A 12,324-nucleotide genomic window follows, 5' to 3' on the forward strand; every position below is an offset into this window, starting at 1 on the left:
TAGTATACTGTCATCCAGAGGTTATTACTTCTTGGTTAATCTTCCTCATTGTTGACACTTTTAAAAAGTACCAATCGTGATCTGCTTTGTTACATGTTATACAGCAGTTATCATTATTATTGGAAAAAGTATGGATGATTAGTTAATGTTTATAGGAATAATATTTTCTTGCCTATGGAATGAGAATAAAAATAGTATATAACAGAGTTTAAATGAAAATTAAATGAGACCATACACCTAAGGCACTTAACACATAGTGCCCATCACATAGTAAGTGATCAATGAATAGTAGCCATTATTTTGTAAATATTTAATTTTTCTCCCTCCCCCGATATCTGTTCAGAGACTTTGGAAGCAGAACACTGGAAGATTTTATAAGTGTTGTTTAATATGTTAATTGTGTAAAATTCCATTTCCAATATATTTAAAATCATTTAACAACTGACAACCAATGCAGAATTACCTATTTGCAAATTATTTTAATTTTTCCTTTTGGAAGAAAATGTAGGTAGATCTTCAATGATTATTGTTCTGTGTTTCAAGAAAGAATCACATAACAAATGTCATTGTAATGAAAGTAGGTCTAACTACCTCATCAATTTTGATAACTATTCCCACCTTATTTAAATATAAGAAATGCCTTGACCAAATAAATAACCCAAACATGAAGTCAATTTTTAGTATTTTTTACATCGTGAATACCTGAATATTTAAAAATTAATGCTATAAAATATGTCAATGGTAAAGGCGAGATAAGTGGCGAAGGAAGGAAACTTGAATTGGGGGGTAAACACACAATGCAAAATACAAATGATGTATTATAGAATTGTATACCTGAAACCTAAGTAATTTTATTAACCAATGTCACCCTAATAAATTCAATAAAGTATATGTTAGTGAATGTATCCATTTATGTTATTTTAGGAGTTCTAAAGTTAAAACTATATCATGAATTAACTTGGAATGATAATATGTCTTCCATTGTAATTTCATTTTTTTTAAACCCTTCTTTATTATAGGCCTTGTTTGTATGAAGTCCAGTACTTCTGTGGTTGAGCTTGTTATGCTGCTTTGTTCTCAGGTACGAAATCTCATTCACTTGATTTTTTTGTATGTCTCTAACAATAGAATGATTATGCATATATATGTATATGTTTATATATTTTAAATTTTCATCTATCATCTCATAGATGAAAAAAGTAATTTATATTGAGATATACTTATATGTAGATGATCTTACCATGTAAATATTGAAAAAGTCTCCCTCCCCCTTCTTCTACTCTCTGTAGCCTTCTTATTCTTTCCCACCCTTCCTATCCTGCTATTGTTCCCTATCTTTTTATCTCCATATATATATACAAAATTTGTTATTTATCTTTTTATATCCCATCTTTTAAAGATGATACAATAAAATTTATCATTTTAATTTTTATTATTAATTACATGATTTCTTCTCTGTTAGATTTGAGATAATGAAAATTAAGGGGTTTTTTTTTTGTTTTTTTTTTATGCAATAGTCAAAGTATAAATACAGCTCATCAGTGGGTTGTCTTTGATGTGATACCTTTCTCTTTTCTTTTTTTTTAAGTGGAATTTGTATATTTCAGTGTAAATTCTACAAATCTACTTGTCCTTTTCTTTAGTAATCAAAATTAAAAATAGAATAGTAATTGTTGAATATTTTTTCTTCCTAGCAATTATAATAAAATTAAGCATATATATATATTACATTTTTCTGATAACTAAATTGGGTACCTACTGGTCTTTCTTCTCACCACCTCTTTCAAGTATGTTTGTGATTCTAATTTTTATTTAAGTATACATATTTTGTAATATGAGAATGAGAAAAGAGGTTATTTATGTTTTATAATAAGTGTTATTACATTTATTCCTAGTTTCCTCAACAAAAGTAAAGTACAATTAAACAGTTTCTAGTTACTGACCAGAGGTTTGCCTAAAAGCTGACTCCCAAATAAAAAAACAATATGGCTTCAGTAGATCCTATAAAACATCAGCAAAAATAAACCAAAAACTTACCGATAGATTTCCATTCTTCAGGTTTACTTTCTTCAAGAATATGTTCATAGGGAAATCATTAGGTCCATTTCCCCCTTTTCAGCCAGCAAGAATTTTAAAAAGACATTAAAGAAAACAGCATCCCCAGCAGGAGTTCATCTTCAAGGCATTTGAAATTTGTTACCTAATACCCGAGTCCTGAGTTCGAGAGACATTCTGAGAGATCTATCTGGACCTTTTAGGATCTTAAATATGCACATTAAAAAAATGCTTTTATGAAAAAATAGCTTTAAATTCCTTTTTTCTCAGCTCTGGTTTTCACTGCAGTTGAGAGAAATAAAGAGGAGTGTAGCATTAGGGTCTAGTGTCTTTGATGGCCTCATCATCTAATCATAGGTTTAACATTACTCATTTGCTGGCTCCAGGAATTCCTGCCATTAAAGGCCCTAGAGATGAAACTTTGCCTCAGATATTGATTGAAAGGAAGAGTGAGAAATTCAAGCTCTCTATGCTGTGCACTTTCTTTCCGTGTTTCAGCAAAGCAATTATAAGCATGTCTCTCAGTTTGATTTTTAAGGTGATTTTAAAAATAATTCAAAGTGCATTTAAATATTTCAAGTGGTTAATTGATTAAATACACCTCATGGAAGTGACTTAGAAATGTATGTTTGTTTTTGAAAAAAACTCCATCTGTATTATTTTCTCTTAAGCTCAAATGTTGCTTTTCACAAAATATTTTTAAAGAAGCAGATGAGTAATTTCTCTTTTTACAATTCAGGTGGGAGAAGTTTATATTCTACTTCAAAATTATAAAACCATCAACCATCGTTGTAGGTCATTAATTGTTCCATGGATGTATATAAAACCTTGGTTTTAAGGACACAAGAAAATGGATGCCTTAAAAGTTTCTAAAAATAATCTATCATTGTTCTTTACTAGTCAAATTCAACATGATTTATATTTTAGTTTCACCCATTAGCAGGGCATCCCATAGCAGTAGCAGACTTCTGATGAAGAGAAATAACTATAGTTAATGCTGCTGTGGGAGATTGCTTGGCATAGCACTCTCCAAAGCTGGGTTCTCTTCTACAGGCCCTAATGCATCTCTTGAACAATGGAGCTGATCCCTGTAGAATTAGCACAGTTCTGTAGGCTGTGTTTGCGGCAAGGCAGAAGGCAATACTAAGAAATCTTTTAAGCTGCAGAGTTCTGAGTTGTACTTACATTTTATTTTACAATCGCCTCTTTTAAGTATTGATATTTCCATGTTATTATAATGAGCAGTTATTACTACTAATAAAATATTTAAAAATATGAATGAATAATATCCTATATAATAAAGAGCTAATATGCTAATTAGACCAAATAGCAGAACAACCGTCTGGACATCCTTCCGGCCAACTGTCCGGATAACCTTCCAGACGAAGCCAGGGCTGTGAGGGCCAAGCCCCTTGCATGAATTTCATGCACTGGGCCACTAAAATATATATATATATATATATATTAGGAATTACAGCTAAGATGTTATCCACACTGTGATTTAATTCTTGGTTAAAATAAACTTTTAATGCTAATGGAACATTCCAGTTTATTTATTTGCTTAAAATGTGCTTTACTTTTTTCCAAATTTATAAACCACTGAAGAATAAAATTTTGTTGAGAATGGGTAGCTAAAGGTTGAAAAAGGAAAGGAAAATGTAACATTTCTTGCAGCTCTTTTCTTTTATTTGCTACAACACGTTAAATGCTTTTATTTTTTGTGCTTTCCATTTGGGAAATTTCATGTTAACTACTCTGATAATTAAGGATATTAGTTTTCTTTCCTTCTTATCTGAGCTCCTGATTAAACTTACTATTACCAGTGGTTTGTGTGCAAAATATGGTCTGAATTTACATGAGATCACATTACAAGTGTCTGAAGGTACTTGTCAAGAATAATTCAGTTCATGTGGATAGCCTTTTCAAGCTCCAAAGGACATGCCATCCAGTCTACCCTCCCCCCACCCCCACCAGTGGAATTTTTGGTCTCTGTAGAAAACATATTTTATATTTTAAAAAGCTCTTAGCATTGCATTTATTTTTCCAGAAATACCCAAAACATTTTTTACTGTGTTTTGGATACTTTGCTTTTCAATGTAATATTTATGACACAAAATTAAATATTAATAATTGACTATTCTTACTCTATTTTAATTTATGTTAAAGTTGTACTTAGCATCTTTGGAAAAAATGATTTTCTGTCATTTGTAAAATAAAAAAATCAAGATAGATATTATTTTGGAAAAAATCAGTGTTTAGTAATTTAAATATGATGTTTTCTACAGTATATCACTGGTCTAATGCTGTCTTCTCTAAACTTGTTTTAAGTTTTTAAAATCAGGATTATCCTATATGTGCACCTTATTTTACATTGTGTTCTGATTGTGTTGTATTCTTTGATGAATAGCAGATTTAGTTTTCAAGTAAACTTTTCTAGGTACTGTAATAGTTTCTAATTATTTCCAGACTTTTTTTAGGAAGTCTCCATCAGAGGTACTCCAAGAAAAATGGAGTGATGTTATCCCATAGGATTTCTTTAAGTTTTCATAAGTAAAGCTTAGCAGATGTCATTAGCATTTTTCTATGCCTTATCTGTCAATAGGAAATGTTTTATAACTTGAGAAACTTTTATGTAAAAAATAATGTCTCTCAGTATTTAAGTACTTGCTGACTTGAAGCACTGATTAAGCAAATGTAGGCTTAATAAATTATTTTTAGTCTCATTAAAAACCCAAACATGGATAAGTGACATAAAGCAGAAGTCAGCCTTGCAAGTCTCCCTAGGATCTGTGTATGAAGTTATTAACATGAATTATTTTGTGGTTTTGTTTGCCTTTCTTCTTTTCTAAATACTTTATATACTTAAAAAAGGATTTTAGTGACTTCACTGATGTGATCAAGGCCATAACCCAGCACTTAAAAATGAACCACAACTGAAGAGCAATCTTCCTTTTTCAAATGATTTGGCCTTTGAACATTTAAATTTTTCATTTTTCTTCAATATGATACAGTTTAGTCAGATCGTATGAAGCAGAAAGTCATACTTTTCATCTAATTATAATAAATCTAACATTGAAGTACAAAGACACAGATAAGATGAATATGATGGTCTACTAAGGACTATTCACTCATGAGTAGTCAGCATTGAAAAGATTTTCGGGGTGTATAATAAGAAGATTATGAGTGTAAGAAAACTAGGGATGGACTAGATTATTTTTTAAAGCATCTTTGGAAGTAAATCCTATTTATCATGAAGAAGTTATATCATGTTTAGTTATGTAATTTTGTGACGTTTTTAGCATTATGATGGTTACTAAAGACTTATTAATGTATTTTTCTATTTCTTAATGAGTCTAGTGCTCATCTACAAAGTTGCCCATTATGTAGCTCAATTTGAAATCAATAAAGAAAAAAACTATGGCATGGTATTTTAAATTGAATGTAATTAAATTCTACCTATGTATGGTTTCAAACGTTGATCCTATAAACCAAGAATAAGATTTTTTGGAAGGTTTTACTGAGATAGTCTAAAGACAGACCCATTAAAGCTAATAGGCATTCTATCAACATTAGTAGGGAAGAAGGTTAAGTCTTAGGAAACAGTCTGAACAAAGGTCTGGAGACAAGTGAACCTGTTATGTACTCAGACCTGTGACCAAAATCATTTGAGGCACATCTGAAATTAAGTAACCAGATTATATTTATTTAGGCTTGTTTGGTTAGGTGGGGAATTACCCATTTCCAGGCTATGCATGAAACAATACTTTCCTTGAGGGTATCTATACTAATAATAGGGTAATATGCTAATTAGACCAGTCGTCTTCCAGACATCCTCCCAGACAAAGCCACGGTGGTGGGGCCGAGGCAGAGGCAGTTAGAGGCAATCAGGCAGGCAGGCAGAGTGGTTAGGGGCTATCAGGCCAGCAGGGGAGCAGTTAGGGGCATCAGGCAGGCAGGCAGAGGCAGAGGTGATCAGGCAGGCAGGCAGGTGAGCGGTTAAGACCCAGCAGTCCTGGATTGTGAGAGGGATGTCCGACTGCCATTTTAGGGATCCCAGATTGGAGAGAGTGCAGGCCAGGCTGAGGGACCTCACCACCATCCCATGCACGAATTTTGTGCACCGGGCCTCTAGTTTTTAGTATAAAATATTGTAGTGTATTAGTAGGACAGAATTGAAGTTGATAAGAAATTTCTAACTTGTGAATAGTATTGAGTGTTTTGCGGTTTTTGCCTTCACAGGCATGCCTCTATTTTTAGAAAGAATGAAGATAAGGTTTCATTCCTGAATATCTAACAAGTTCCTGCCTTTTTCTCTGGAAGATGCCTGACTCCAACTCTCATCTGTGGTATAATATCATATCAAAGTTAAAGGAACAAAATTGGCATTTAAAATTTAGGAGTTGCAATGATTGTATCATCTCTATTGCCATAAAGTTTGTAACATCCCTAAGTATAAATAAAAGTTAAGCTGGAGATTGAAAATGTGGTGATGAATAAATATCATTTTCAGCTTGGGTCATAATAATGATTTTAAATTATTAGACAATATTCAAGAAAATATAGACATTTTGGAGGGGAAAAAGAGGTTATAAGTATTAAATAATCAGAAAAATTCTATTTATTGTATGTTGGGGAGAATGCCTACTGAACAAATCTAATAGGAGGGTAGACTCAGCTATTTATTAGCTATAGCATCCCTCTATGAAAATTTAATCAAAGATGTAAAAAGCATAAAATTCAAATTACTTTTTATCATTTACATGAGGTCTTCTATTGTTGATTTCTTTTACTTCAACTGGAGAAGTTAGGAGGCATAATAAATTTTGAGTCAGTCACTTTTATGTTATAAAATATTTTTCTAAGCAACCTATAATGTATGTGATCTGAAACTTTCATTCTCGTATATTAATTAGTTCATATTCAACCCAAAGTATAAACAGAGAAGGAAAATGATGGATGAACAGTAGTTCTGAGTTCATCTCTGTGACAAGGGTTAACTATAAAAATGAGAAATGACAGTCCTATTCTAATGTCTGAATTCTTATAATTCTACTAAAATTGGGACAAAAAGAAATCAGTAACCTTGGTCACTTTTAGGTTAATCCTAAAAGAGTGCTACAGTTTCTGTAGTAAAGGAGGAATGTAGCATATTCTAAAGGTTTAGATTTCCCTGCCTCACTGACAGACCACATCCCTGACCTAAAAGCCCTTTCTATACTTTGCCACAATATCCTCCCTTTTCCTTCTTCCCAGTTATTTTGTTTTGTTTCCCCTCAATTTTATTTTTCCACATTTATATTATGTAAATTCTTTGGTTACATTATAACAACTTTGAAAAATAGTGTAAACAGTGTTCATATGGGGTGTCCCAAATGTATACATACATTTTGAATAATTTTAAAGGCAGTGTTTATTTATTTTTCAAAAATGTATTTTTATTGATTTCAGAGAGGAAGGGAGAGAGAGATAGAAACATCAATGAAGAGGGAGAATCATTGATTGGCTGCCTCCTACACACCCCACACTGGGAATCAAGCCCACAACCTAGGCATGTGCCCTGACCTGGAATCAAACTTTGACCTCCTGGTTCATAGGTCTATGCTCAACCACTGAGCCACGCTGGCCTGGCATAAAGGCAATATTTATTAAAATACATTTCATTTTCAAAATTGAGCTATCAGCTGTTACAGTGTGTATAAATTTTTTGGGACACCCTGTATATTTCACAGTCCTACAACTATTATATATATTAGTAGGACAAGGGAATGTATATGCTCTTGTTTTTTTGATATTTTTTTTCTTTGTCCTATGTATATTTAAACATACTTTATTTTTACTAGCTATCATATAATGAGTAACTTTGGTGTCCTCCTTTTCTTTTTTTTTAATTTCTTTATTGGATAAGATATTGCAAATGTATCCTCATCCCTCCAATAACCCCCATCCTCCCCCCCACACACACTCATGCTCTCATCCTCCTGTTGACTGTGTCCATTGGTTTGGCTTATATGCACGCATACAACTCTTTTGGTTGATCTCTTCCCCTTACCCCCACCCTCCCCTACCTTCCCTCCAGGGATTGAAAGTCTGATCGCTGTTTCTCTGTCTTTGGATCTGTCCCTGTTCATCAGTCTATATTGTTCTCTATATTCCACAAATGAGTGAGATCATGTGGTATTCATCTTTCTCTGACTGGCTTATTTCACTTAGCATAATGCTCTCCAGTTCCATCCAAGCTGTTGCAAAAGGCAAGAGTTCCTTTTTTACAGCAGCATAGTATTCCATTGTGTACATGTACTGCAGTTTTTTAATCCACACATCTGCTGATGGGCGTTTAGGCTGTTTACAAATCTTAGCAATGGTGAATCGTGCTGCTATGAACATAGGGGTGCATATATCTTTTCTGATTGGTGTTTCTGACTTCTTGGGATATATTCCTAGAAGTGGGATCACTGGGTCAAATGGGAGTTCCATTTTTAACTTTTTGAGGCAACTCCATACTGTTCTCCACAGTGGCTGCACCAGTCTGCATTCCCACCAGCAGTGCAGAAGGGTTGCTTTTTCTCCACATCCTCTCCAACACTTGTTCTTTGTTGATTTGTTGGTGATAGCCATTCTGACAGGTGTGAGATGATACCTCATTGTCGTTTTGATTTGCATATTTTTCTGCATCAATTGATGCTTTTTCTGCGTCATTGATATGACTATGTGATTTTTATCTCTCAATTTGTTTATATGATGTATCACATTTATTGATTTGCAGATATTGTACCATCCTTGCATCCCCGGGATAAATCCTACTTGGTCATGGTGTATGATCTTTCTGATGTATTGCTGGATCCTATTTGCTAGAATTTTGTTGAGTATTTTGGCATCTATGTTCATGAGGGATATTGGCCTATAATTCTCTTTCATTGTGTTGTCTCTATCTGGTTTTGGTATTAGGGTGATGCTGGCTTCTGTATGTCCTCTTTCGAAAAGTGTTTATTTAGGTCCCTTGCCCATTTTTTAAGTGGATTGTTTATCTTCCTTTTGTTAAATTGCATGAGTTCCCTGTAAATGTTGGAGATTATACCCTTATCAGTGATATCATTGGCAAATATGTTCTCCCATGCAGTGGGCTTTCTTGTTGTTTTGCTGATGGTTTCCTTTGCTGTGCAAAAGCTTTTTATTTTGATGTAGTCCCTAGGAGGGACTTTAGTTTCCATTGCCCTAGGAGCAGTATCATAGAAGAAATTCCTTTGGCATATGTTTGCGATTTCGCTGCCTGTGGATTCCTATAGTATTTTTATGGTTTCCCATCTTATGTTTAAGGCCTTTATCCATTTTGAGTTTATTTTTGTGTATGGTGTGAGTTGGTGGTCTAGTTTCATCTTTTTGCATGTATCTGTCCAATTTTTCCAACACCATTTTTGAAGAGACTGTCTTGACTCCATTGTATGCTCTTGCCTCCTTTGTGGAATATTAATTAGGCATAGTGGTTTGGGTCGATTTCTGGGTTCTCTATTCTGTTCCATTAATCTGTGTGCCTGTTCTTGTGCCAGTAACAAGCTGTTTTAAGAACAGTGGCTTTGTAATACAGCTTGATATCTGGTATTGAGATCCCACCTACTTTGTTCTTCTTTCTCAGGGTTGCTGCAGCTATTCGGGGTCTTTTTTTATTCCAGATGAATTTTTGGAACGTTCGTTCTAGATCTGTGAAATATGCCATTGGTAATTTAATGGGGATTGCATTGAATCTATAGATTGCTTTGGGTAGTATGGACATTTTGATGATGTTGATTCTGCCAATCCATGAACATGGTATGTTCTTCTATCTGTTTATGTCTTTCTCTATCTCTTTTTTCAGTGTCCTGTAGTTTTTCGCATATAAGTCTTTTACCTCCTTAGTTAAGTTTATTCCTAGGTATCTTAATTTTTTTGGTGTGATGGTAAATGGGATTGCTTTTTTAGTCTCACTTTGTGTAAGTTCACTATTAGTGTAAAGAAATGCCTTAGATTCTTGGCATTAATTTTTTATCCTGCTACATTGCCAAATTTATTCATTAAATCTAATAATTTTTTGATGGAGTCTTTAGAGTTTTCTAAATACAGTATCATGTCATCTGCAAATAAGGACAGTTTTACTTCTTCTTTTCCAATTTGGATGTCTTTTATGTCTTCTTCTTGTCTGATCGCAATGGCTAGTACTTCCAGTACTATGTTGAACAGGAGTGGTGAGAAGGGGCATCCCTGTCTTGTTCCTGTTCTTAAGGGAAATGGTTTTAGCTTCTGCAATTGATTATGATGTTGGCTGTTGGTTTGTCATATATGGCTTTTATTATGTTGAGTTATGATCCTTATATTCCTACCTTGCTGAGAGTTTTTATCAAGAAAGGGTGTTGAATTTTGTCAAATGCTTTTTCTGCATCAATTGATATGACTATGTGATTTTTATCTCTCAATTTGTTTATATGATGTATCATGTTTTTGGTTTTTTTTGTTTTTTTATATATTTTATTGATTTTTTACAGAGAGGAAGGGAGAGAGATAGAGAGTTAGAAACATCGATGAGAGAGAAACATCGATCAGCTGCCTCCTGCCCATCTCCTACTGGGGATATGCCTGCAACCCAGGTACATGCCCTTGACCGGAATCGAACCTGGGACCTTTCAGTCGCAGGCCGACGCTCTATCCACTGAGCCAAACCGGTTTCGGCTATCACATGTATTGATTTGCAAATATTGTACCATCCTTGCATCCCCGGGATTAATCCTACTTGGTCATGGTGTATGATCTTTCTGATGTATTGCTGGATCCTATTTGCTAGAATATTGTTGAGTATTTTGGCATCTATGTTCATGAGGGATATTGGCCTATAATTCTCTTTCATTGTGTTGTCTTTACCTGGTTTTGATATTAGGGTGATGCTGGCTTCATAGAATGAGCTGGGAAGTGTTCCTTCTTCTTGAATTTTTTGTAGTAGTGTGAGGAGGATAGGTTTTAGTTCTTCCTTGAATGTTAGATAAAACTCCCTTGTGAAGCCGTCCTGCCCCGGGCTTTTGTTTGCTGGGAGCTTTTTGATGACTGCTTCAATTTCTCCACAGTTATTAGTCTATTGAGATTTTCAGATTCTTCCAGATTGAGTTTTGGAAGGTTGTATTTTTCTAGGAATATGTCCATTTCCTCCAGGTTGTCTAGTTTGTTAGAGTGGAGTTGTTCATAGTATTTTTAAACAATTCTTTGAATTTCTCTGGGGTCTGTTGTTCTTTCGCCTCTTTCATTTCTGATTTTGTTTATTTGAGTCCTCTCTCTTTGCTTCTTGGTAAGCCTGGCTTGAGGCTCATCAATCTTGTTTATCCTTTCAAAGAACCAGCTCTTGGTTTCATTGATATTTTGTATTGTTTTTTGGTCTCTATGTCTTTTATTTCTGCTCTAATCTTTATTATCTCCTTCCTTCTGCTCCCTCTGGGCTTTTTTTGTTGCTCTCTTTCTAATTCTTTGAGTTGTAGAGTTAGATGATTTACTACCATTTTTTCTTGTTTTTTGAGGTAGGCCTGTAGAACTATAAACTTCCCTCTCAGGACTGCTTTCATTGTGTCCCATAGATTTTGGATTGTTGTGTTTCCATTGTCATTAGTTTCCAGGGTGTTTTTAATTTCTTCTTTGATCTCATTGGTAACCCAATCATTATTTAGTAGCATGCTCTTCAGCTTCCAAGTGTTTGAGTATTTTGGGTTGTCCTTATTGTAGTTTATTTCTAATACTAGAGGCGAGGTGCACAAAAATTTGTGCACTGGCGGGGGGGTGTCCCTCAGCCCCACTTGTGCCCTCTCACAGTCTGGGATGCCTCGGGAGATAACAACCTGCTGGCTTATGCCCACTCCTGGGTGGCAGAGGGCAAGCCCAATCCCTATGTGCCTGCCCCGCAGCCCCTCGTTGGGCTCAGAGCAGTGCCAATTGGGGAGTTGGGGCGCCACCCCCTGTCATGCATAGAGCAGGGTGGATCAGGAGGTTGCGATGCCACCCTCAGTCACGCTCAGGGTAGGGCCATATGGGGGGTTGGGGCGCCACCCCCTGTCACGCACAGAGCAGGGCCGATCAGGGGGTTGGGGCGCTGCCCCCTGTCATGCACAGAGCAGGGCCCATCAGGGGGTTGGGGAGCTCCCCCCTGTCATGCACAGAGCAGGGCCCATCAGGGTGGTTGGGGCTCCGTACCCTGTCACACACAGAGCAGGGCCAATCAGGGGTTTGGGGAGCTCCCCCCCTGTCACGCACAGAGCAGGGCCG

General features: G+C 35.3%; 1 protein-coding gene across 1 annotated transcript in view; it reads left to right on the forward strand.

Annotated features, from left to right (window-relative positions):
* The window catches only part of NBEA (neurobeachin), a gene marked incomplete at its 5' end in the record, with an annotated part of 948,936 nt that overhangs the window by 391,606 nt on the left and 545,006 nt on the right, over positions 1–12,324 (forward strand). Inside the window, one exon of the mRNA XM_081083035.1 lies at positions 1,020–1,081. Coding sequence (XP_080939161.1) covers positions 1,020–1,081 — 62 coding nt within the window. The remainder of the gene's footprint in view (positions 1–1,019; positions 1,082–12,324) is intronic.

Source organism: Myotis nattereri, assembly GCF_964212035.1.
Source record: "Myotis nattereri genome assembly, chromosome: 2".
Taxonomy (NCBI): domain Eukaryota; kingdom Metazoa; phylum Chordata; class Mammalia; order Chiroptera; family Vespertilionidae; genus Myotis; species Myotis nattereri.